The sequence below is a fragment of the Zootermopsis nevadensis genome, unplaced genomic scaffold, assembly GCF_977971745.1.
Source record: "Zootermopsis nevadensis isolate Lab colony 2312 unplaced genomic scaffold, Znev_1.0 Znev_ptg000024l, whole genome shotgun sequence".
In the NCBI taxonomy this organism is placed as follows: Eukaryota; Metazoa; Arthropoda; class Insecta; order Blattodea; family Termopsidae; genus Zootermopsis; species Zootermopsis nevadensis.
In genome coordinates this window covers 17,497,793-17,525,159 of record NW_028259156.1, presented here as the reverse complement: position 1 = coordinate 17,525,159, position 27,367 = coordinate 17,497,793, and the positions used below count along the sequence as shown (strand labels likewise).

Genomic DNA, 27,367 nt, shown 5'->3' with positions numbered 1-27,367 from the left:
TTCTGTATCATTGTATATATTCTTTATTATTTCGTAAGCATACAACTACAAGGCATCATGTTTCCATCACTGCAGTCTCAATGTATATGACTGGTATTACAACAGACATTATTATTATTATTGTTTCTCTCGAACAAGACGTTTTGGAAACTATTTCCGTCACCAGGTAAAAGGGGAGAACATTCAAAAACACTGTACTCGAGAGCAAGTAATACAATGGATTACAGACAATGGTACCAACATTAACATAATTATACAGCATGTATTAAGTGTTCTGGATGTTTCCACTTGACGATGATGCTAATGTTGGCTTCAGAGAAACTCGCTAATGCAGCCCGAGTGATGGAGTTGTTGGTCAGAACTTGAGACCGTCCGTGTAGTGCGTAACGCAGAACTTCTCCCTGCACAGATGACACAGAGTTTCTTCTCCAGTATCAGTTATGGCAGTCCTAGAAAAAGAAATATATAAATAGCATTTTCATCTTCGATGCAGTACAGTCTGTAGCGGGCTGTGGTTGTACTTCTGATGGAAATATTACTATTGTAGTAGGAATGAACACGTGGATGACTTAGGGTAGAGAGTAATAGATAAACATTTTTATATATATCGAGTAGCGCTAGCAGGGTAGCCAAGTGTGCACCAAGTACAATTTGTGGTTTTCACTGTGGTGAGTCTGAAGATGGCTGTCTTCTGCGTTGTAGCTCCTGTAGTCTGGTTGAAGTTTGCCAATGCTTCAGAGGTCCTCTCCATCGTCAGTGTAATGGAAAAACTTAGTTATAGGAGACTGGCAGTGGGGATTGGGAAGGAATAGGAGCTGGGGACATGCGACACCTTGTCCACAAGAAATGTGAGGGACATGGGGGGCTGTCATAAGGGCTCCTCAGGTTCCTGCCATAGGATGAACTGACATATGAGAGGTGAGTCGATGTGATGTGCCCTGAAAAGGGCAGGGTAGTGGCTTATTGGCCTGGGCAAGACTGGCAATGCTGTATGGGATGTTTCGGCCACAGCGGATTTATCCAGCTGGTCCAGCCGGATGTGGCGCTGGTGCTGCTTTCTCAGACCTCTCCCTCTCGTGCCCCTTTCCTTCCTGCTGGCCAAGGTGTGGCATGCCCTGCTCCTGTTAGTTCCCAGGCCCTCACATTTCTGACTCCAGTCAGCACTGGTTGTGCCAAGGCTCTTCATTGACTTCCAAACGTGTGCCTTACTCATCACCCTGATGACAGATGCAGCAAGGACCTCTGAATCGTTGGTACACTTCTACCAACAACCCAGAAGACAGCCATCTTCAGACTCACCAGCATGAAAATGTCAAATCCTACACGGTAATAAATCTTTTGGTTCTGTGAAATGTTGGGAATTTTTGGAGTTGCCGAGTGACCGACTATTGGTGGCTTCTCAAGGACCTAGCTCCATGGAATAAGTGACAGATGGATCAAGGTTTGCTTTTTGTGGCGAACAGAAGTTGCAGACATAGAAGGGAACATTCAAAGACAAAGGGCTCAAGGAAATTAATGCGGCATGCAGTTTTAAGATTTGTGCGTCTTCTTTCCCATTGGCCTAATTTGTATCAAAATGCTGAGATAATGAAAGGCAATGACGCAATTTTATCCTGCAAAAGCTGTTGATGAGTGGTCCAAAACAAAGACACAGAAGAAGCCAAATCAGAAACAGAAAGTCAATGTACAGCTCATTTGTTGTTTTACATCCAAATGCTATTTTGTATGACATAATTGTGCACATCTTGTCACTGCTTATAGATATTAGAAGAGTTTATTATGTACTTCAATGGTGGCACACTGACTTCTTTTTTTTTAGCAAATAATATGTAGATCCTGAGGCTTGTAGCCCACATAAAAAAATCATAACCTTACCTGACTTTAAAGAGCTTTTACGTCTGTCCAAAAAGTATCCGACCTTATTTTTTTCTGCAGTAAGTAATGGCGAAAGGGTGGGGAAACTGAGCGTAGTGGTAGAAGGGACTTTCATGTGCATGCGTGATTTTTTGCTTCCTCGTAGCACCACCGGATGCGTCTGTCCTTGCCAGATAGCGAAGTGGTGCAACACGTATTCGTCGCATTCACGTTTAGCTCAAGATGACGGAACGCTTGGAGCAGCGATACTGCATCAAGTTTTGTCAGAAACTTGGGGATACCCAAGCAGAAACAATCCACAAAATTCAGCAGGATTTCGGAGATGATGCAATGGGGGTCACTCAAATTAAAGAGTGGTTCAACTGCTTTACAGACGACCGCATGTTGGCGGACAGCGACCAGCGTTCCGGGAGACCGTCAACGAACCGAAATGCTGATGTCATTGACAGAGTGCGGACATTGATCATAGAGGACCATCCGGGAAATTGCTGATGAGGTTGGGATCAGCAGAGGTTCCATAAACACGATTTTAACTGAGGATTTGGGCATGCAAAGAGTGGCGGCAAAATTTGTGCCCAAGCTGCTTTCGCCGGAGCAGCAACAACTCCGCCTTGAAGTCGCGCAGGGCATGCTGGAGTGCACCGACAGGGATCCTAAGTTCCTGAAGACTGTGATCACTGGTGACGAGTCGTGGGTGTATGGATATGACCCGGAAACCAAGGTCCAGTCGTCACAATGGAAGCATCCAACATCCCTGAGGCCCAAAAAAGCACGACAGGTTTGGAGCAATGTGAAGGGGATACTGACTGTTTTTTTCGATTACCGGGGTGTTGTGCATCATGAGTATGCACCACTAGGCCAAACTGTCAATCAAGAGTACTACCAAGAAGTCCTGCCGTCATCTTTGTGAGATGCAGTTCGGCGCAAGAGACCAGAGCTGTGGGACGCACGCAACTGGCAGCTGAATCATGACAACGCTCCAGCTCATTCATCACACCTGATCCAGGGTTTCCTGGCCAAGCACGGCATTCCGCAGGTTCGCCAGGCTCCCTACTCTCCTGACATGGCTCCTTGTGATTTCTGGCTGTTCCCGAGAATGAAGACACCGCTAAAAGGCTCCCGTTTTGACCGCCGTGAGGACATCATACAGAACGCGACAGCGCAGCTGCACACCATTCCAAAACAAGCCTTCCAGAATTGCTTCCAGCGATGGAAGGACCGCTGGGCTAAGTGTGTGGAGTCATAAGGGGCCTACTTTGAAGGGGATTAGGTATTGTAACCCCCCAGATACAGAACTTTGTTTTCCTGGCCCAAGGTCGGATACTTTTTGGACAGACCTCGTAGATATGACGTTAGAAGTCTAGTTACCTTGGTAAGATCCTCAGCAGCAGTACAAAAGTGCACAGCTGACACAAATCTCCTGTCTCCAGATGGCAAAGAGCAGGGTCTGCACTCGGCTTCAATAACACGTCCACTGCTTACAGACGAACCAGTGATCCTAGGGCCTGCAGACAAATGTGTATCAGATTCCATTGTACTTAATAAACTGTTACAGAACCAAACAAGTTCACCTGTTTTTTGTAATAATGTAATTCACCAAAAAATCTGCATGACAGTCTACTTCAAAATTACCAAATCTTTGGTTCCATGAAAGTTGCAAGACCTGATTTAAGCCTACTTGGGAGGGAATGACATGCTCTTTCAACTGGTTAATTTGTATATAATTTTATTGAAATGGCAATTCCCTGATGTGATTCTTATATCGTTTTAATAACATACTTTTAAGTGCAGTGAAATTCCATCTTTCTTTAACTTCATATTAAAATGACAAGCAACTGTTATGATGAGTTACTGTGAAATGCTGAAGTTTCTCCAGCAATTCCCATCATCATCCTACCTTCTTCATGTTGTGTCATCATATGATCTGTCACTCCATCCAGCCTCTCTTCCACTCTGATCTGCATAGCGAACAGAACTGCTATTTTGACACCAAGGAACCAAACACCATGAAACTCATCCCATGTGATGTATTTCCCAACTACACTCCTGTTCGCCCTGAAAAGTAAATGGGAAAACAAGATTAGGAGCAATATCATAACAGGAAAACAAAGATATTTAAATAGCTAACAGCAGTTCAAAAATGTAAGATGGAGATGTGCAGATATGGTAAGGACTGTGGTATATAATGATCAGTCTCAAATAATTATGCTAATTAACTTTTACTTGGAATCAATTGATTTCAAATCCCAAGGGAAGTTTTTTTATGAAGGAACTACAGTGACTGCCACCCAGTGAACTGCCCACCTCTGAGCTCAGCAATAAATCAATCCACACATGAGCCTAGAATTGCTCTGCAAGAGCAACAATAAAGGCACCAACCTTAGAATGTAAGAAAATTTACACTTATATCGCTTATATTTTGGCAGTCTCGTTACTTTTGCTGTTGAAGATTTTGAAATTGGCGTCTCCTGTACATGGCTACTGGCACAAATCTGGGAGCTTGGCATTTGGCAAGTGTCTGTGAGGGGGAAGGCAGCAGGAGTGATACGGTTGGTTGCTACAAGGCCTGTGAACATCAGCCCTTGATGCCTACTGTAAATGATTATGTGCCTGATAAATCATTAATTACCTGGTATGAAAGAGCATTGTGAGACATCTCAGTAAATGCCATGGAGAATGTTTTATCTTTGCCCCTATTTCAACAATTTTCTTTTCAGTAAGTACAAAGTTTTAAAAAAATGCATCCTGTCCAAGTGAGACCCCACGTACCTGACGTAACAGTACATTTGTGAATGCCTATTGTAGTTTGAATTGTGACAAAGGAAGTTAAAAGTTGAATTCTGTCAAATAATTTCCGCAATATTTACTGACAGCACTTGGCCTCAATCATTCCAGTATAAGGACCAACCTCAACGTGCTTAACTAGACAGAGTGCACGTGTGTACAGTAATAGCATTTTATACCTCTTATAATCTAAATTTTACTTTTATTGTTGTCATGGAAAAATAAAATATCAGGATGTGCTGGCAGCAGTCATGAAATGACACAAGCACACAAATATGTAGGAAGATGTACAACACTAACATCTACCACAAACATATTTTCATTGTGTTCTGAAAACAATGTCAGTGTTAATAAAGTCAGGCAAAACTTACTTTCCCTGTTCTGGAATCAAACGGCTTCATTTCTTCTCAAGTTCAGCTGGCTCTTCTGGATCCATGGCATCAGTGTCATCCACCTGTGAAAGAGTACTAAGGTCCTGAAAAATGAAAATAGGTAACTCCAATGAGGTCCGTACATCTTATTAAGATACTTTTGCCTCGATAATGTTTTCATATAAGTACATTGTGAAGGAAGAAGGGGGAGTCTCCAACAAATTTAGAATATAAGGTATTCTGTATCAATTTAATAAGCCACAGGCTTAACTGTTACCATAAAGTAAAATTCTACATTTTTTACTTCAAACAAAACAAAATTGTATTTATTTAATACTTAGTTACCTGTTTGTTTTCAGACACTGCAACCTCTCCTTTTCTGAAAGGGGCAGAACTGCACACCCACGAAACCCTCTGTGAACATGACCATGGAGCTGCATAAGGGAAGAGAGGATGAAGCTCTACACAATCTAGTGTGCACAATAAGTAAAATATTTTCACAACTTTTGCTCATAAAGCACAATGGTAACTAGCAACATTAATTTTTCTATTGTAATTTTATACATCTACACCACCTCCATTTTGAATTTGTTACGTGCTGCTATTTATAATCCATCTGTTCTGTGAATTCGAAGTTCACCGGAACACTATGCTTTATGGTAACTACAATTTCTTGAGAAACATAAAGATAATACTTTACTGGCTAAACTCGTATGTACATCACTATAATTAGACTACTACTGTTTGAGGAAAGAAATCTCGAACTACTAAACTACGCAGTATCGTGCATTGGCCACGAATAGGATACGAATGTTATTAGTTTTTGTGGTCTTATTATACCAATAATTTATCACACGATAAATAATTTGTAAAAGATGAAGCAAATCGTACCTAGAATTTAATCTCGACGGTCAACTTACCAGATTCCAGCCACATGTAGCAGACTTCCTTACAGTACTGAACAGTACCCACTTCCTGTGCACGTATTACTCTTGCGTTATGGTCCTGACGTCATTATAGCCAACATCCCGTCCAGTAATTTCTGCGAGAGTCCGGGATGAAATGCTTAGGTAATATTTTGAGGAAGCTCTCTTGTCGCTGGATTACCATCTGATGGACAAACGTGTAATAGAAATTGTTATACACAAACGCAATTTTACTCGGAGTAAGGACTTAAAAGTTATTCATGGCATAGGCAATGTTTACAATGTTGAGAGCCATGTTGTAGGGGCGATTTCTTACGGTTGAAGAGTAATTATCCTTCTTAATGACTGAGCTATTAATTACACAACTTGTCGTCGTTGTTTACAAATTCATGTGACAGTACAATATGCACGGCGCTAAGTTTAATTTACATTTCCACAGGAATGTTCATTAGTTACCATTTTTGGGTTGCTTCCCCAATGCGAGCGCCATTTTGAAACTGCGAACTTGTATTCAAATTACTAGAACCATTCTAAAATTTGATATTAACTTCTTGCAAACACTTTTACACAAAAATGAAAGAAAACTAAAATCACATGTCAATCCCCTATACAATATTTAAACCAAATTGTTTTTAGTAGTTAAGGGGATAGTTAAACACCCCTTTCTCATTAAGTGTTAATTTCATGCACTTATTGCAAAAAATACCAAATAAATCAAAACCAAACTCAATCTGCACCTCCACTGTCTATAAGAAGAAATGGGATACTGTAGTAACTAAATCTCAATACGTATATTAGTGACTTATTACACATATATGTTTTGTTTAAACTTTTTAAAAACCAGGATACATCTACATTCATACACATGCCATTTCCGGAGTTTGCTCCACTACTATCTTCAGGTGTTTGGATATTATAATCATACATTGATTTTATTTTTAACACACTGTCTTGACTGAACCTGGAACAGCTGTCTAATATTAAGCATATAAATTTAGTAGTCAGAAGGGTGTGGGTTAAATCCCAATCATTACCACATGCTGAAAATGAAAACTAACACAAGAACACATCACCACTTAAAGCCAACTCCTGAAACATATCATATATCTGAATAAGAGTTGAGGTTCCCAAAGCAGTAAAAATTTTGTTCTTTTGGACTGTTATGCCATGCGGATTTGTAGGTTTTGAAAAATGACCAATGTTTTAGAGGAATATGAGGCTTCCATACTCTGACTGAAGGTGAAGGCTGTATGTTCCTACAACACTGGTATCTATCTACAGTCCACAAAGCATTACAACCCAGAAAAACAACATCCAAATAACATGAACACTTCATTTTTGCTTTTAACAGAAAAGTGAAAATAACATTCAGAGATCAAATGAAATCACCCAAACATGATATCATATTATAAGCAGCACTTTGTGCTACCCAAATCAAAGTCCTGAATGTGACTGCACCCAGTTTTTATGCAAAAACTTCAGGAGAAAGTGCACATGGCATTTGGATTATATAATATACCTCAGACAATGTCCAACATAACTGTGATGCAAGAAATCAACCAGTGTTACAAACCTCTAGAGCAGTGGTATTCAACCTGGGGTATGTGAATTTTTTTTTAAATATATATATATATATTATTTTATGATGAACACTGAATAATCAGAAATGTAATTTATTTAATGTATTTTAGGTGTAGATTATATACTATGTATAACTTGAATTATACACCAACAACTTTGGGGGTACAAAGTAGAAGAGAAATTATATCTGGGGGTACGCAAACAAAAAAAGTTTGAATACCACTGCTATAGAGAATCACAAGACAAACAGCACAATAAAATTCTCACACCAATGTGAATGTCTTTATAATATTATTAAGTAGCTAGAAAAATTTGTTCTCTACACAATACCACATACATACATCCCATTCCTAACATAGCTATTGTCAACTAAGAAGAGTTTTCTAGTACAGTACATTAAATATATTCAGTAAATGCAAAGAATATAACTTAAATAGAACAGTGAAGTACAGGGTTCTCAAATGCGTGACTTCTTGTTTAACAAAACATGGTACACAAAAGAAATTCCACACTGATGCTTAGTACAGAAGAAGCTGTACAACTAAACTCTCATTTCTTAAAACTGTAAGTCTCAAAGAATAACAGTGTTACAGCATAATAACCTACTTCAAAGCTTTTCATACAATTATTTTGAACTACTGTTCTTTTGAGTTGTACAAACATCCAAAACCATGTGTAGCATGGGCCAATCTACAAATGCATGAAATTGGAGGCGTCTTGGAGGTCATCTGGGTTATTATGCAAAAGAAGTCTCATACATGGTTACCAAAATTTTGGAGGAAACCTATCATACACAAAACCTTCAGGGAAACAGAAAACCTTCAACATTCAATGCTGCTTATCCTGAAATGACAAAGTTTTACATTAAGAAACAACATTATAATACTGTTCTACTGAGGCATAAATGAGGAAGATCAGTAGACTCTCTACTATTAGAATAGGGTACACATTTTGGATTCGATGCCAGAGTTCCAAAATATAAAAATTAGTAAATTTCTGATATGATTTTACAAAAAGGGAAATATTTTTTACATCCAAATCATTTCTAATTGCTTCTTATGTCTGTGCCTATACAAAGCAGCAAAGCATTAGTTTTCATAATGGCTATGTCTAGATAATTCCTGTCATCAAGATTTGCTGAAAAAGTGATCATCAGAAATGCAAAACACCATTTTTAAAATAATTCAGAAACCCTCACAGTCATAAGTCACAGAATATGCTGACATTTAAAACAGCTCAAAGTACAAGAACACCTTTCAAGAGATAATATAAAATTTTTATGACAGAAAAACTGAGAAGTTATTGTGCTGCTCATTCTATGATTGAAGTACACTGTACAATGTATAAATTTTCATACAACAATAATTTGTGTGTTCTTTTCAAGACAATCAATAATACTCAAAAACATATAACATCAGGAATTACATGACAAATTTTGAATTCTAATTTACAACAAAAATCATTACATTTATGAATTACCCATATTACTAGACACTAAGAAGACAACATAAAAATTAACATTTCAAAATGTTCTGCAGAAATTTCATTCTGAATGTCATGTCTTAACAATATAAATTTATAAACAATCACTTGTGTTTTATCAAGTGAAGGATTACTAGTATATCTGCTCACAGACATTTCACTTGTGTTTCAATGTGATACAGATCTACTGATGCCAATGAACAGTAAATAAAAATCAGAAGCACTAAACTGTCAGAAGAAATTACACAAGAGTCTGAATATAAATATGGACAACTGCACACACTAGACAAATCATTGAGAGATGCATTCTTTCCACTGAACAGACACATTATAAAATCCTGCAAGCTGCAGTTCTTGTACTCCTGTAGGGCCCACATACCCCACAGTCTTGTGGCCCAGCCACTTTGATCACTTCACTTCTCATTTGTCTTTTTCTTTTTTCTGGCGGCCTTGGTATCGGGTGTTGGAATGTTTTCATTTTTGCGTTTTTGTGAGCCTTTACTGCCACCTCCAGTCCCTGAACCCACATTAGGAATTCCCCCTGCCCCACTACTTCCTCTGGGGCCACGTTTCTTTTTCTCGGCTCTTTCCTTCTCCTCGAGTTCTTGGTTTTCTCGCTCTATAAGTGTGATAAGTGTATTGCACCGACGCTGTAGCTCCATTGCCGTCCGTGACTTAATAAACCAATCAAAACGGAACTGAGGAGCATTCCTGTAGTGTACATAAATAGCTATATAAGGAAACAGTATCAACTTTATGGCCTTAAAACATACATCTAGAATTCTTTGAACCAGGAATGTACAATTTTCCTACTTTGAAGGTTCTAACACTGCTAAATTACTCTTTGTTGCAGCCTGCATTAAGCAATCTATCTGGTAGACTTTGTTCAAATGTTCAGTGCACATCTTGCAATTCATCTAATAGCACTTGAAGAGACCTTTATCTTGTAAGCCACTCTTCTTTACAACCAGAAACCTGCCCTTAGTCATGTAATGTTCAAAAAGGTAAAGAAAATGTCATCTCTTTAAACATTCCTGTTCAAATTGGTGAGATATTTATTTCCTTGTTGAAGCATCCTGAAATGTCAGCTATCAAAAGATCTGTCAGAAAAAGACATCTACCAAGAAATTAATAAACTAAAATGTTTAAAATCTGCACAGTGCATAGCAAGCATGTGATACTTTCCTGTTGGCTACAGAATGAAGAAACTATTCATAAGAATGTGTTAATTAAAAGAAAACTTAGATCTCTTTCTACTTCTATGGTCACTGTTAACGGAGACCTACTTTATCAATATCATTGCCAAAATAACACGATTATTAAGTCTTACCTCACTGCAGCACGCAGCTCTTCATAAACATTTTCTTTATCAAATCCCAATTTATGTAACATACAAACAAGGAACCTGTCCTCTTCCTCTGTATAATTCTTGCCTTTGTTTGTGCCATATGCTATTCGTAGCTGGTGAAATGGGGCACGATACCGTGCCATCTGCAAGCCAATAACAAGTGCAATAAGACCTCTATGGCTCAAAGTTAAGAAAGAAAAACTTTAGTCCTCACAAGATAAAGTATAGTGCACTTATCACACAATTTAGTTTTATAATAGAAGTGTCAGAACAATCTGTCACTATCTCATGAGAATCAGTTTCATGGTTTAAAAGATTTGTAATGCAAACATGTTAATGTTGATGACAGGAAGTTTTAGAAGTTCTAAACTGGAAGATATCTCAAATGGCATAATTTTCAGATTGGGAGAACGTTAGAAGGGACTTAAATAAGTAACAGGAGCATTTTCCTTACCTTGGCATCCAGTGCCTTTTTGATACTGGCTCGTCGCTGAATCTTGGTCTCTCCTCTGTCTATCTGTGCCATGATGCGGTCAATGTCTTGCAGTTCATGACACCGTTCCCAGAACACAGAACTGTACTGCATGACTTCATCTGGTGTCTTTCCTTCCACATCCTTAGCAATGTTGTCAATGTCGTCTCTTCCATACTTCTCATTGGCTTTGATGAACTGATTGAAATCACGCTTCGTCCAGTTTGTGAAACCCTAGTAAAACAAACAGGAGATGGAGGAAAACAGACATATTAAGTCTTCTCCAAGAAATAAAATAAAAACAAAACAAAAGTCAGAAATTTTATTACAATAAAATTTAATACAGCAGCAGTCTGCAGGTATTCAATAATCCATGTGTGAGTACTAGAGCCAGGATAGCCCAATCAGTATAATGTCTGACTACAGGCTGGATGACTAGAGTTTGATCTCCAGAAGGGGCAGACTCTGAAGCCTATCCAATGGTACAGGAGGTAACATTTATGCTTTTGCCTGGATGTAAACTGCGAAGTCAAGCTGATCTGCAGGTCATTAAAATTAACTCACTTAAAACACTTTTACCTGTGTAAGCAACTTTTCTTTCTCCACCACTTCATCTTCTGTGAGCGGCTGGGCATCGTCTATTTTGCGCTGTTCTTCCTTCTGAATTCTTGATGCATCAGAACCAAGCTCTGGATTCTTAGGAACCTGAAGAAAGTGAATTCCATTAAATACTCCAATGCAGTACAAATATTTTCAAAATATGTTCTTAGCAACTTCATATACCTCATTGTACTCAATGTTAATTTATTGCAGATACAAATTAATTTCTGCAAAGCTAATCACGCTACTGACATCACATTGCATTATGCTAGGAATTATTATTTTATTAAATACAAAATAAATCAAAATCCAAGCCATCATTCAGTGAAACACATAAATAATTGGAATATGGGCAGTTTGCAATTCCTTCTTCTCTAACGCACTATTCACCGTACTAAAAGAAAAACACACAAACCTTATAACCGACTGTTTTCCGAAAGTAGTAGATTTCCTGATCCAACAGCTCAAATAGCCGGGGTGGGAAGAACTGAAAATCTTGAACGATTGGTTGCTTGGGTGGTCGAGGAGCCTAAAAAATAGAAATAACACCTCTGATTAAACAAATCAATACAAATACCTCAGAAGATACAAACAAATTAATAATGATCATGAAATAAACTACTACAACTACTGCACAATGTGATTGTAAAAATCTCAGAAGAGAACTACATACATCAATGTACTGCAGGATAAAACCACACACAAAAGGGGGGAAAAAATACTCAGATTTAAAAGTCAACAAATTAGTAAATGCATATATAGTATTACATTTATGGTACTTTCACCATGACCTGACTTTTGTCAGATGAAATACTGAAGAACACTGCTGAAAGCTTGGTAACCATGGAATTTAAATAGTAAACACGTACCAGCTTAACATAGTCATCTCCACTTAACGAACACAGGAAAAGTTCTCACAGTTACCTTTGGTGCTTTTGGTTCTGAAACCCGCAGAGCCTCACGGAAATAAGCATCCACAGCATAGTTGGCTTTCCGTTCTCGTTTGGGAGGCTCAATCCAGCTGCCAATACCAAGTACTTTCTGCTTCTCTCTGAAAACATTAAGCATGGAAAATAAATATATAAAATCACATGGAATTCATAAAACTCTACTTCCATGGTACACCACACTTTTTCATCTGACCAGAACAGTTTATGAATTGTTTCTGTACAATTCATGACATGTCTCAAGGCCAAAATACAATTCAGCAGTCTCAGTACACTAAGGGAAATACCTCCCAAATTAAATATCTCATGATGACCAAACAGGGACGTCAACTCACGAGTCTGGCGACCCATATATTAGTTCAGAATCTGTGGTTCTTATCTTCGTCTAGTTAATCATGCTTTCTCAACTGCAAATGTTAGACAGCATCAAATGATAAGATGAGTGTGAGTGATAAAATAGGGAATGAAGGAGATAATTAAAACCATCAGTCAGGATAGTCACCTTAAGGGCAGAGAATCAAAACCCAGTCTCCTCAAATATGGAAAAAGAGTGCTAACCTCTTAAACATAATATTCAGTCCAATGTCATGATGCAACCTGCAGTCCCTGACTCACTCTTCCCGCAGACAGCCTGACACAAATCAAAATACTGCACAGTGACCGTGCCTAATCTTACAGCAAATACCTTACCGATAATCTTCTCCTTCAAACTGGTATACGGAGTCCGTGCCTGGTGCATCCAGTGTAAAATTTCTGAGTGTAGATTCTCCCATAGTTGCCAACTTCTGTCTCATTTCCTCTGTCTACAGAGTAAAACAAAACATCCTGTTACAATCAAACATCACACGTATTTCCGCAGACAGTACACCATACTAATCCTGAATTTATCATGTAATAACAGCACTCTTACTTTTGATTCTCCTTTCTGGAGGATGGTATCAATGTCTTCATCAGTTATGGCTGAATCTTTAGAAGCAAACACTTGGTTTGCTCCATATCGTATCATGTTCAGCATCTCATCCTTATTCAGTTGATTCTGCTTGTTGTCCACAAGACGACCTGTACAAACAGATTCTTTTGAGTTTGTATGTTGTTTATTGCATTAACAACTGTGAAGGCAGCCAGCAAAGTTCAAAGAGGAACTTCCTACAATCTTACAAAACTGTGAGGCCATAAAGAAAACATATTCAACATGAAGTTGCATTATATCATAAACAACACAAGTAAAAATGTGTTTCACTGTACAATTCATTTCCCATTACATTTGTTGTAGACAAAGACAAGACACTGTGCTGCACTATAAGAACATATAAACAAACAAACACAAGAATAATAAAAAAATTATAAGTGGGATTAAAGGACTTGGATGTAATGACTGATGTTTTACTTTGCCAAAAAATTGCAATTTTAGGGTTTGTTAAAAATCTGTTACAGCATGCAAAGAACTAAAGTTTATTAGTATTTAAATGAAAATTAAATACTAACTTTTTTTATAAATTAACCCAGTATAATGTGTATACAGGATTTTTGAGAAAGTGTTAAACACACATATAGATCAAGCAGACAGTAAAATTTTCCATGGCAAGTAATTTTCCTTAGAAATACATCAAAATGTAAGAGAACATGCGTGTAAAAAGATCCCAAAAATTCAGTACCTTGCTGGATCACAAGCTTGTCTAGTCTCAGTTTCACCTCTGCTCTTTCAACAATCTTTTCTTCAACAGTGTTCTCTGTGATCAGACGAAAGACCTTCACCTGCTTCTGCTGTCCAATACGATGAGCTCGATCCTGTTACAGTGAAGTCAAAATGGCATTTCTACAGAACAACGGGTTTGCTTACTTACTGGCTCCCTCAGCACCACCACGACCACCACATGAATACTATCAGGCAGGCAAAATATTTTGTGGCAGTGCTGAAAACTTACCTGCTAACCACAAGATAAAAGCCATAAAATATGAGTACAAAGCCATCTCAGTAATCTACTGGTTGGCATACAAATTTAGGATTCGAAGGAGTCTGGGGGCTAATCATATATAAAATAATAATAATAAAAAAGAAAGAAAAACCCTGATGAGAGTACAAACATCTCCCAAAACATTTACTATGATTATGATGACAGCCAGTGAAATGGGCATTACATACCATAGCCTGCAGATCCATCTGTGGATTCCAATCAGAGTCATATATGATGACAACATCTGCTGTGGCAAGGTTAATACCAAGACCACCAGCTCTCGTCGACAGCATAAAGATGAATTTCTCACTGCCTGGCGCATTGAATTCATTGATCTGTCTCTGACGGTCCTCATGAGGTGTCTGTCCATCCAGTCGACAATACTGAAGAATGTTAATCAGTTAATTAGTAGTGCTAAAGATATGTTCAACATCTTGAATATTTTATGAAGCCAGTAAAAAATCATGTTTGCTTCCAAATGAAGAAGGTAACATAAATACAACATAAGAACTGATCACGTAATAACAAATGCACGCAGACACAAAACCGGAGTACTAGGTCCATGTACAGAAACCTGACTGTTGGCCAAAAATACGTGCAAGTTATATGTCAACACACAGAAAATGAAGCAACCATTTCCTAAATAATTCAGCTAAACAACTTTGGTTTAATGTGACTATGAGTGTGTTTCAAACTGCTTGTTTCTTGTGCCACGATGCAGCCAAGTAAGTATGCCGTTGTGCAATTTCACTTGATCTTAGCTGGTGCATCCTAGAATTCAATTGTGAAACACAAAATGTCGGAATGCTGCACTCACACTGTATAATCTCCAATGGCAGTAATCCTCCAGAATATCAAGCATCCTTGTCATCTGGCTGAAGATGAGCACTCTTGAATCCTGTTCTTGTAATCGTGGGAGCAGTTTATCCAGTATAACCATTTTCCCACAGTTGTACACCTAGAAAATACATTAATAACCGCCTATGTCAGGCTGACAGTCTATGAATCTCTGTCATATTCGGGAAATAATTTTAGTCCACATTCCACACATGCAATAAGTTGTAACATTCCTGTTCAACATTACATAAAAGAAGATGTTAACTTAAAATTAAAACTTTTTACTCACAAGATGTTCATCTGTAGTGTACGGAGGACCGGGCTCGGCACCGTCAAAGAGATAAGGGTGATTGGAGCACTTTCGAAGCTGCATGAGAATGTTCTGCAGTCGCATTTTCTCAATCTTTCCAGCGCCATTCACAATATCAATATCCTTCATCAGGACCTTCGTATACCTTCACATGAAAACAGCCCTTCAAATTTTAACATTCATATATTCATTAACTCATCCCTTGAATGCAAGCACACATAAATACACACGTATCCTAAAACGGGAAATAATAACAAGATCTACTCACCATTCTCTTTGCATTTTACTAAGGCCAACATAAATCTTCAGTTCTTTCTTTGGTTTTAACCTTTTTTCAACTTCAGATTTTAATCGACGCAGCAAGAATGGGCGTAAAACCTAAAGAAACCAGAAACAATTAGCATTCCTATCTATAACAAATGTATTTATTTCAGCTTCATTTCAGGTAGTTTCTTGTAGATAGACCACAAAATACATTACTATTAAATACAATACAAAACCGATTTTAAGCCAGAAAAAATGTAATTAATAGAAACAAGAAACCTACAATTTTTTAGCCTCAGATATCATCTGATTTAAAATGGAAACTTCTAATGTGACTGAAATATCTGAGGTATGTATGTCATTTCTCATTCATATGAAGTATTAATTGTGTAGTAAAGGAGTTTTTGCTCATTATGATGAGGTCTGAAAAACACCTGGAGTAATACACACATGTACTTGTTTAAATATATTAAACAAAATATCACCAATACTGTCATCAAAATACAGTTGCCAGCCCAAACAAGCTTTCAACATTACTCTTAATGTTACTTACAGCATGAAGTCTTTCAACTAACGTAGCATCACCAAGGAAATTATTAGTGTTGAACCATGCATCAAAATCCTGTTAAAACAATAACATCAATAAGAAATTGAACATACAAATGTGTAAAAATGTACAAATAAAGAAATCTTATGATATAAATATCATACAATCATCATTATGAATTGTAATGAGGTACACAAATATTCAGTGATATTCAAATGAAATCTTTACTTTAACTTTATTCTTACTACTAATATATCGCGTAAACACTTAAAAAAGTGAAACATGTATGCAATACAAGGTAAGTTAATAATAAAGTCACTCAACCACATTTATTCCCACATTACTACCAACTTAACTTCATTCACGATAAATAAAAAATTTCTATTCAAATTACTCCTAATCAACAAATGTTTTATTTATAATTATAATACAGCACAGCTGTCAGGAAAGTGTATGAAGCAAAAGAACTGATATACATTAACACCTAAATATGGTTCTTCTTCTATGGCTCTCCGGTCCGTATTCGGTCCGTGGCCTCCTCAATTCTCCTCTTACATTCAGTCCTCTGTTAGGTCCGTCTGTCCAAGGCTTTGATCGAAGTTTCAAAACATCTTCCTTTCTACGGTGCAAGGTTACAGTCTATAAATACTCACATCTGATGAGGTGAAGACCTCAGGCAAAAGAAAGTTGAGGAGAGACCAAAGTTCATGTAGGTTATTCTGCAGAGGAGTTCCTGTCAGGAGAAGGCGGTTTGTTGTTTTGAACTCACGAACAATCTCAGAGAGTTTTGACTTCTCATTCTTGATACGGTGGGCCTCATCGATGACCATATAACGCCAGTTAAACTTCTTAAACACTCCTTTCTCCTTGATCACCATTTCATACGAAGTCACGCACACATCCCATTCACCAGGCATGAGTGTTTCCCTTATGAAAATATTCTGGTGAAGAGAATAAAAGCACTTCAAGTTCCACACTTCGAGATATCAGTATAATTTCTCTTGTAAAATACTAACATTTGCCAAAGTGAAGATGATGAAAATATAACCAGATGTATCATACTGAGATTGGTTAACACATCCCACCCAAGTCTGCAGTTAGTCAGTAATTAATTTATAGGAACATTTGCATGGGGCACAGAATCCTCTTACAATATTTTCAAAAAGCCAATTGGTGAGCACTGTACAACAAATAAACCTCAGGAGAGAAAAATATGTTTGTACGTAAACTCTTAAACTACAGAAAAGTGGGTTAACTTTAATATTGGTTCACACAACACAAAATAAAGAAAAAAATATATAACTTACATACATTTTATGATACATATTTTGCATACTTAAAAATAATACAATCTTTTCAGAAATACTTAACCTACATTTTGTAAGATTTTTTCAACAAAATATTCTCACCCTAGCCTCTTGGTCACCAATAAGGCACACTGCACGTAAAGAAGGAACCCATTTCATGAACTCATTCATCCAGTTGGCAAGTGTGGACTTTGGAACAATCACAATATGAGGTCCTGGAATGTTCCGGTAATGTTTCATATACCTGCGGATGAAATGTCACTTGGTGAAGCCCACTACATATTCTACGTGGTTCAAAATCATTTACAATTTTGGTAGTTATTTTATTAATTATTATATTTTACTGCTTGACAGCAACAACCAAGTTCTCCATGCATTAAATTTAGTGGCCATCCAGAAGCGAGTGCATGTAACATTAAAAACAGAATATGTTATCTTATCAATTTTAATTCTAGAAGTAAAATTCTCCATTTGCTTCCTCACCATGGGCTGTAATGTGATGTTTCTCCAATAAAATGGCAATGAAAATCAATTTAACTCATTTGGATGAAACGTTTGAAGTTTTGCTTTAATAATAAGAAACCAAAATAATTTGACCACAAAGATGTATGAATGAGAGTGGATTGAACCACTATCTGGCTGACATTTGATATCCTTTGAGAAAAATAAAGACAACACTCGATCAAAGAAAACATTTCAATCTGACCAGTGTTTCTGTAATAAAGATAATTAATTGGCGTAAATAATTTTGATCAGTACATATATATATGCCGAAAGATATAACTGCTGTTACAAAGTACAATGGAACACAATAAAGTTTTGAATCTTACCCAAGCAGTGATATTGTCTGCAGAGTTTTACCAAGACCCATCTCATCAGCGAGAATTCCATTGATGCCATTTTCATATAATGAAATCATCCAGTTGAGACCCCGTACCTAAGAAAGAAGAAAGGATTATAAAACACTGAGTTTCAAATATTATTTTGGGACTTACTTGTACATAAGACAGAAACCTTTCACACACTTACCTGGTAATCTCTCATTTCACCATTTTTTACATAATGTGGAGACTGATCAAAGCTGATGATAGTTCTTCTACTAGAATTTGTTTCTGCCAACAATTCCTCATCTTCTTCCTGTTCTGTCTTTCGATGACGATGACTGCAAGAGAATAATCCATACTGTTGTTTCAAATAGAAATGAAAACAACATCAAACTAAATTGATGCATAATGGGCATATATTATCTAAAAATTCTGATAAACCTAAGTTTTGGTAGCTGGCTTTACTTCTATCATCAGGTAAAACTGTAAGACTTAATCAGGTGAATCCATTGGGAAAAGCTAATCTCAATACCTACATCAGTTTCTTTCAATGGACCAAACTGATTAGGTCTTACAGTCTTTACCTGATGATAAAAGCAGAGCCAGTTTCTGAAATAATGTGTTTCTCTTCAAATTACAGATAAATAAAAATATCCGTTATGCATCAGTTTAATTCCACACCTACATCAAAACTTTCAGACTAATACGAAACTAGTTATTTAACAATGTTACGTTACTGATAAGATGGTTTAGCACTGACAGTATTGATAAAATTGAAAGACAGTTCAAAGGAGAAGAAGGAAAATTAACTTTGAGAAATTCTGCAACAATATATATCAGACAATAATATACACTAACTGATAAAAACAAAAACAAAAAACACTGCAATAATTGTTCTCAATGAAGCCCTGTAGAAGAAGACATTGTGTTTCTCTGAAATGTTGGGAACTACCTAAAAATTCACTCAGTGTTACAACCCAGCTGACCAACATAAACATTGTCGCTACTATGAGATCTAAAAATCTCATGTAAAAAAAAGATGTTTCATTTTCAGACCATATCACTTACTCTCCAGGGTCTCCTCTTGGTTGGTCTGGATTCTTCCTTGGTCTGCCTGGTTTCACCTTTAGAGGACTTGTTGGTGGTTTGTCTCGCTGATTATTGGACATAAAATGTGTGAAGATTTCTGTCTGTTTAAGAAGGTAATCAAACCGCTTACTGCGGTCTGTTTCCTGTACAAAATCAATGCACACCAAAATTTTCATTTTTTCAAAATCCATTTCAGAACAAGAAACAAAACAATATAATCTTATATACTTCTTCAAAAATCACCTATCCAAAACAAACATGACTATATATTTCAAGAATTTAATTTAAAATCATTTGTGTCAAGATCCAACAGATTTTAACAATTTTCCAAATCCCAGTTTTACTACCTGTAACTCAAATTAATAAATAAAAGAAACAGCAGTACTGTAGAGAAGAGCAGAAAGAGACTACATGCACCCCCTCCCTCCATAGAATAAAAAACACAAAAGTGATGCAAAGGTGCATGCTGCTATACAAACGTGTACAGTTATGGAATATGAAGACAGGCACTGCATCTCAAATTTCTGTATTTCCCCTATAATTTCAAAAATTAATTGTTCATAAGAAAATGCACTCATGGGATGCCAATATCAGTCAGAAACTGATATGAAAAGACCATCTATGATTAGTTAAAACAGCAGCAAATAATTTCTACAAGAAAGGTACCCATTGTTTGATAATATATGAATACATGTACTTTATGGGTGACCACCTGAGCTGGCCTAACATATAACAGATTTAAACTGGTTTATAAATAGCCAACCTTAAAGTACTATTTTACTCACAACTTTTGTTTCATAGTCTTCAGTTTTGCCTCTGGATGAAAGTGTATCAGCTGAGGAAGCATTCTGGAAAACAAAACCACAAAAAAAAAATACACAAATTACAGGGTAAAATTCTATTTGGAATAAAATGTCTACTAAGTCATTTTATGTTGTGCTGAATAATAAGCACCTTCATAAAGCACAAAGAATTCCAACAGAGTAAATGATCTTAGGTGAGAAAAATATGGCAATGCTAATACTTTTCTGCACCTATAACAGTAAAATGTGGTATAATTAAGTCTCTTAATAAGAGAAACATGTCAATACATAATGTAATGAAAAATCTCCAGGGATCTGAACACCAAACCAAGTAAAACTTTTATCCTAGCATCTAAAATGTTTTGATAGTCACAAACATACCTAAAAATTAAAAACAGCAGAATTTATTATTTGGAAAAATGCAATAGCAAAATATTTTTAACTATACTGAGGTCATGGAAAGATACTATACAGGTTGACCTGTTCCATTTGTCTAGCCATTCTGCTGTAAGCTTATCTAACAATAAGTGTTCTGGGCTGGTTGACATAATTTCCAAGTGCTGTGATTCCCACCAGCTTTGAGGCTTCTTTCAGCAGCCTCAATGAAACACAGAATGTTCAGTAAAAGTCGCAACCAAAACAAGTAGATCTGAAATTACAGATTCTCATGGTGGCCAGTATGAAGATGACTGTCTTCTGAGATGTGATGCTATGCAGTCTCAAAGAAACTGACTTTCAAGACTGCACAGTACAACACCCCAGAAGACAATCATCTTCAAACAGCTTCATTGTTTCATATAAAATATTAATTTATGATGTCAAAAAGATGTTTATCACTACCTTGCAAACTGCAAGAAAGCACTAGGTTTAAAATGACTATGTCTGGAATTTGTTTCCTCATACTTTCTGCGTTGTATTCGAAATCTAAATTAGGCTTGCCTACGTAAGGTACATAATTTTGGGATTCATGATGACATGCAACAAATTACCAAAATGAAACATAAAAGGCAGCTCTCCAACATGCAACATTTCTATCACAATGTACCTCTTTCTAGATTACTGATCGACTCGTTGGTTTGATTTCATACAATTACATTTCGAAAAAGTTCCGATCATGCCAAAATCAAGAGTACATACTTTATACTTTGAATTCTTTCCCAATCGTTACTCCTGACAGTTCTTGGAAATGTAGTGCCGCAAACGCTTTCTAACCCAGCAACATTCATTATTCCAAATTACATTAAATCTTACCGAATTTTCTCCTGTGTCACCTGTATCCATGCTGTCTTCTGGTTTTAACATACCAGAACGTAATACAAATCTTCTTCCAAAACAATTCGTTCACGTTTCAAATTTAAAATATTCTCTCCCGAACCTATTCCCCAACACAAAACGATACACGCAAAATATGGCGGGTCAAGAAATTGCATTAATTCTATTGCACACCAACAGATGGCTAAAATTTTTCATTATTGTCAGAGACAATAAACAACAATCAATGACAAATACTCACAGTAGCATCTGGTTCAATGGAGCAATTCTGAAGGCTACGAACACGGACCTAAACAAATGAAAGTAGCAAGTTTCGACTGCCAATTGTTTATTTGTTTATTTTGACATGAAGGGAAGTTCCTTTAAATAATATTAAGCAGGTACTGAACATCAATTATATTTGCTGTTCTGAAGTATTACATATGAGTGACTTTTGTTAAAATAATTGCAGAAGTTAAATTCAGTATTTATGTTTTATGTAGCATTAAAAAGATGCTTACTTACACACTCCTTTTACTCTGTCAATGAATTTATGTTGTTTACAAATAAGTGATAACTTATCTTCTATGTGTAATGGGTAGATCTGTTTGTAACTTATCATTACTTATTGGTCCATAGAATGTAATAAAATGTGTATGTATTTATGTATGAGTGTGGAAAGTTTTACTTTTCATTTCAGGTTTAGTGCCTTGTGCTGGTGAAGATTAGTCTTGAGCATTACGTATTCTGGATCTGTTAGTAGACGATGGTATGATCAAGAGTTTGCTATCAGTTGTGTTGATCTTTTACTTAAATACTTTTGTTATACGTGTGCAGTTTTGTTCAGTAGGCATACCATTTGCATGACATGTTTCAGTTTGAGGAGGCAATCTTTGTAGTTCGACATGACAGCCCAATTTGAAGGACTAAGACAAGCTTAAAAAATGAAATTATAATTGAATGGATTGCCTGAGCTGTATGAATTAAAAATGATGTTATCCAGATATAAAATTGGATTATTTGTGTTCTCTGTAATGTACTTTTCTAAAATAAACTAGAATATGATGAGGCTTATCATTAGCAAATAGTTCTTGCTTTAGGTATCCTTAATTCTAAAAGTCTTAGAAAAGAATTATATTTTTGAGGTGTGAAACATAAATTTGTTCTCTGTTTGGTAAAACAAATGAAATTAGAACAAAGCGTGTTAATTATTTAAACCTGATTACTTCTGAGCAACTGTATTGAGAAAATAGAATTGTTGGTATAATGTGACTTAAAGATTAGGATTACATGTGAAGTATGCTTATTTATATTACACAGGCATCACAGTGCAGGACACAGACTGCAGGTAATACTATGGCTGCTGCAGCAGTGACTGGAGCAAGGAAGAAATCATCTGGTCCTAAGTTTGAATTAACAGAAGAACAGAAAGCTGATATAAAGGAAGCATTTGACTTGTTTGATGCTGAAGGAACTGGAAAAATAGAAACAAAAGAACTAAAGGTATTGAAATAGTAGATCAACAGTGTAAATCATTTCAGATATGGGTTTAGGCAGTTTGTACTCTGTTTCAGAGTTTGTCTATCATTCCACAAGTTTCATGTCTTAAACAGCTAAACATATTGCAATAAAATTTGGTACTAGGGTCTATACCAGACATGGTAAAATTTATTTAATTTTGGTTTGTGTTGGTCCAACGTATACACAGTGATCCAGGCTTCTCATGAAGGACCCTGGATAATTGAGCTGTATACATTTTCTGTGTTGTATGGCACAACCTGTTATCACATCCATTTTGGCCATACTCATTATGAATGTGCCCCCACAGTATGTGGAGTCATATCTGTGTTGCTTATCATTTTTGTGATACTTTATTTATCCAACAGTTTACACCATTGATCTAAAAAAAAAGAAGGGTGACATGGCTTAAAAATTAATCTTCTTCTAATTTGTAGAGTGATACAGAAAATTTTGCAGTTTTTCATACAGCTGATTACTGAATGAAGTTACTAAACTTTATAGTTTCCCAGTGTTTGGATTATTTTAGTATGAATTTCATCAGCTGTAATTGAATTTTTCTCATACTTGTAGGTAGCGATGAGAGCTTTAGGATTTGAACCAAGAAAGGAGGAGATTAAGAAGATAATTACTGATGTCGACAGGGAAGGAACAGGTAAGTAAGGATAAAGTTATATCTTCTAAATGTGGCTGTACCTAAGAAGGACAACATAACAGTAGGATGGAAAACATTTCATTCTGAAGAGCTTCATAATTTATATTTTTACCCTAATATTTATGGGGCAAATACATTAAGATGGACAAGATGAGATGGATCACATGTATCATGCATACTTGACAAAATTTTGTTTGGGAAACCTCAAGAGTATAAAAGGGAGAATAGTATCAAATCATTTTGTGTTTATTTAATCATACATGCGGCTTTCAGGTATTTTGTCTTATGATGAATTTCTTGGTCTAATGACTGTAAAAATGGCAGAGAAAGACTGTAAAGAAGAAATCCTTAAAGCTTTCAGATTATTTGATGATGATGAAACAGGAAAGATCTCTTTCAAGAATCTGAAGCGTGTTGCAAAGGAGTTGGGCGAGACCCTAACCGATGAAGAGCTGCAGGTGTGTATGTCATGTTTCTGTCCTGCTTTCCATTAAATTTGTTGGCTGTAACCACTTGGTTTCACATGGTGATTACGTTTGTAATTGTTGAATTATAAACATTATTTTACATGTAATTTGTAAGAATGTTTGTAATCTTACATACAACATTTCACCCTTAGCTACTGTGTTTCATTTGTTATTGCTACCGAACTGAAACCTACATGATGATTAGGCTGGCATGTTTTACATTATACAGAATATTACCTTAACAAAAGACGCAAATTTTTTAAACATGTATTACATATATAATTTTAGTTATACGAAGGTTAATTTCCCATTGTTTCTGCTTAGATTACACTCTTGTTCTGTTTTCCATAGCATGTATGGGAATTATCGAAACTATTAAACTTCTACGCGATGGACTTGTTTTTGAGTTGTATAGTGTTAGGGTGACTGTAAGTGATGAATTGGAGAGGATATAGAAGAAGGATGTCATTGCCTATTAAAAAGTACTTTTTGCACATTTGTCTACAGGGTGTGAGAAAAAATGTAAAGATCTGTCAGGATAGGCAGTCTCCATCCAAGACGCAAACATGAGACCTCTCAAATATGAATCAGGAGTATAATTTGAATATGGGTTAAAATTAATGTCTTGGTAGACAGGACTCATATAGTCTGGTAGAAGTTTACCAAGTAAACTTATACCAGACTTTATGTTCACCAACCTCAACTTCTACTCAGGAACACAGTTACATACATATTAAGTCTGGTTCTGAAACAAGATGGAACTTCCTCTGTAGAATGTCTGACAAGACATGACCTTCAAAATTTTTGTGATCTTGCAGCAGGGCAAAAGGAATGAAGGCACATTAATTTCTACTCACTGTTAGTCCGTTCCTTTCTCCATGCCTGTACCTCCAGTTGCTTCTCTCCTGTAGTTGCTGTTTGTTCCACTCCATCATCAGAGTGATGCTACCAAGCTTTATATCTTGTCAGATGGTTTTCGTAATACAGTGGTGCTGAAGTGAAAGCACCAAAGCATACTCAAACAAGTTTTCTTTGCCAGGAAATGATTGACGAAGCTGACAGGGATGGAGATGGTGAGATAAGCCAAGAAGAATTCCTTCGAATCATGAAGAAAACAAGCCTATATTGAGTTAATCATTCCGTGTTTTTGTGTTGCATTGTCATATTTATTTAAATGTGTTGGATACCGACATGTCTGTCAAGATAGGTTAAATAGTCCTCAGATTGCTGTTTCTAGAAACACCAGGTTTGTCTCAATATGTAAAACATAGTTATTGTGCTGAAGTGGAAGTGAAGAATGAATATATTTTTGTTACACACAGTGCCATATTCAAATGTTTGTATGCACATATTGCTACAATATTTACAGTACATAAAACTTTAGTTTCTGGTCTAATGTAATCATAGCTTGTTTATATCATAACAAATTTGTCTATATTATAGACTTTTACATAAACTTCCATGTTTCTGCTTCTCATCAATAAGAAAGTACTATTAACATTTTATGTATGAATACCATTTGACCATTATCCATTGTCTGAGATACTTGATGCACATGGAATTTTTGGTGTTGGCTGTGCCCCTTTCTTTTTTGTTATTAGTGACTATGATCAAGATCAGACAAGGATATTTTGAGTCCTAGACTATTATACTAACCACTAGACCATCAATGGGTGATGTCCAACTTAGTTTTTCCTATAATGAATTATTCGTTGTTATGAACCTTCTGAGAATTATGAAGTCCTGTATGCCCCTTTTGCACTTGAAAAAATTTCCTTCGATGTTATTGTGGTTATGTAAGTGTATGGTGGCCCCATTTCATCATGCATGTACAAAAATTTGTTTTTGCAGAAATATCTCAACAAAGGCATACATATCGAGAAACAAATTCCGTTGTTGCTGTACTGAACAAGTATCGATAATGGGATTTGTTCATGGCATTGTCTGTAGGTTTTCTCAGCCTTGAAAATTAAAAAAAATATATAAAAAAGCATTACAATACTAAAGTGGGTCAAGACTATGCACGTTTCTTTGTATATGAGGCTAATACTCCACACTGAAATGTAAAAATATTCAGTTATGCAGCAGTTTGTATCAAATATTTGCCTTATAAATAAACATGGCCTAACACAAATCATGAAATGAAACTCTTTCTTCATATGACATGTATTTCTTATGCCATGGTTCCTCAGAAGTGTCGCATTGGATCACTTTTCTATAGTACAGCACTTTCAGATCATCTTCACTAATATACGACGAATTTGACAAAAAGCTGTGAAACCTTGTGACAAGTTTGTCAGTCAGTTACCTATAAAACTTTTTAATGATTTTCTTTCCACACAGATCATGAACTGAAAACATCAAGTTGGAGTAAAATGATGTTTTTATTTGAATATGTAATATTTGTAATTCTAGTCAGTTTCACTGTATGTTTCAAAATGAAAGAAATTGTAATGTAATTATTGCTTTCCCTGATTATATATGCAGATGTCACCAGAATGAAGTAAATAAACATTGCAAAATTTTTGTAATTTTGACTTATTTCAGTATTCTTTGTAGGGGACACTAATCATGTTATATGGCTGTCAAAAAGGAAGTTGTAAAATACTTTCGAGATTATTATACTCCAATGTCTCAATGGCTGTTTTGCCAGAAGGTAAAGTAATGACATTTTCTCCACGATAGGTGTAATGGTTACATTAACATGACTTGTTTTCCAGAGCCATGTTGTGGAAACTGGTGCACTGTATGAAGATGATGTTCCTTGGACTAGGAGACTATATTTTGCAGCCATAAAAAATAATGGGCAGAATAATTATTACACTATCGTAATGTTGCAGAAAGGACACTAAATTGATTAACAATCATTTTCTGAATTCATTTATCAAGAATATTGCTCTTGTATGTCACTATCATGCCTATGCAATTCTGACATACAAAATGATTAATTTGCTAAAAAATTTCAATTTTCTTTTTATTATACTTACATTCTGATTCCAATGATACTTTTCTTGTAACAACAAACAATTTATTATAAACTTCATAACAGGCATATGTACCATTCTGTAAAACACTACCACAACACTGGAAATAAAAGTTGAAGTTTCCTTTCCCTCCGCCAAGAGCGTTGCAATACGATCAATATGTGGTTCCA

The 27,367-nt window shown here is 36.2% G+C and overlaps 2 protein-coding genes across 8 annotated transcripts; one reads left to right on the top strand and one right to left on the bottom strand.

Annotated features, from left to right (window-relative positions):
* On the bottom strand, window positions 1-27,289 carry Iswi (nucleosome-remodeling ATPase imitation SWI). Of its 6 annotated transcripts, XM_087355392.1 has the most exons (27): window positions 27,201-27,289; window positions 25,071-25,205; window positions 20,305-20,367; window positions 19,499-19,662; window positions 18,636-18,768; window positions 18,437-18,543; window positions 17,709-17,850; window positions 16,953-17,240; window positions 16,306-16,374; window positions 15,757-15,866; window positions 15,468-15,633; window positions 15,159-15,299; window positions 14,530-14,724; window positions 14,042-14,174; window positions 13,297-13,445; window positions 13,077-13,189; window positions 12,364-12,490; window positions 11,855-11,968; window positions 11,419-11,544; window positions 10,822-11,073; window positions 10,350-10,510; window positions 5,951-9,730; window positions 5,376-5,500; window positions 5,031-5,134; window positions 3,773-3,930; window positions 3,244-3,380; window positions 1-449 (listed from the first exon to the last, which is right to left on the bottom strand). In XM_087355392.1, exons 2-22 carry the CDS (start codon window positions 25,146-25,148, stop codon window positions 9,433-9,435), a joined length of 3,129 nt encoding a protein of 1,042 aa, XP_087211518.1. In that variant the 5' UTR covers window positions 25,149-25,205; window positions 27,201-27,289; the 3' UTR covers window positions 1-449; window positions 3,244-3,380; window positions 3,773-3,930; window positions 5,031-5,134; window positions 5,376-5,500; window positions 5,951-9,432. The 6 variants fall into 6 exon arrangements, with proteins under 6 accessions (XP_087211518.1, XP_087211521.1, XP_087211522.1 ...); XM_087355395.1 differs by lacking the exon at window positions 27,201-27,289 and having other exon boundaries at window positions 5,376-5,464; window positions 5,922-9,730; window positions 25,071-25,254; XM_087355396.1 differs by lacking the exon at window positions 27,201-27,289 and having other exon boundaries at window positions 5,376-5,444; window positions 5,922-9,730; window positions 25,071-25,254.
* Window positions 21,837-26,739, top strand: LOC110837584 (uncharacterized). Of its 2 annotated transcripts, none has more exons than XM_022079869.2 (6): window positions 21,837-21,974; window positions 22,274-22,342; window positions 22,894-23,076; window positions 23,665-23,746; window positions 24,101-24,204; window positions 25,253-26,739. In XM_022079869.2, exons 2-6 carry the CDS (start codon window positions 22,340-22,342, stop codon window positions 25,340-25,342), a joined length of 462 nt encoding a protein of 153 aa, XP_021935561.1. In that variant the 5' UTR covers window positions 21,837-21,974; window positions 22,274-22,339; the 3' UTR covers window positions 25,343-26,739. The 2 variants fall into 2 exon arrangements, with proteins under 2 accessions (XP_021935561.1, XP_021935560.1); XM_022079868.2 differs by having other exon boundaries at window positions 24,020-24,204.
* Window positions 27,290-27,367: the final 78 nt, after the last annotated feature.

Bases quoted from the DNA above. Each gene is read 5' to 3' on its own strand.
- LOC110837584 (XM_022079868.2), top strand. The intron at 23,077-23,664 runs GTATTGAAATAG...TCATACTTGTAG, and splicing joins TAGAAACAAAAGAACTAAAG to GTAGCGATGAGAGCTTTAGG. The intron at 24,205-25,252 runs GTGTGTATGTCA...TTTCTTTGCCAG, and splicing joins TAACCGATGAAGAGCTGCAG to GAAATGATTGACGAAGCTGA.
- Iswi (XM_087355392.1), bottom strand. From the start codon at position 25,148: ATGATGGAGTGGAACAAACAGCAACTACAGGAGAGAAGCAACTGGAGG. The intron at 19,663-20,304 runs GTGAGTAAAATA...GATTTTGTACAG, and splicing joins AAGACTATGAAACAAAAGTT to GAAACAGACCGCAGTAAGCG. The intron at 12,491-13,076 runs GTAAGGTATTTG...TAATGTTTTCAG, and splicing joins TTTGAAGGAGAAGATTATCG to AGAGAAGCAGAAAGTACTTG.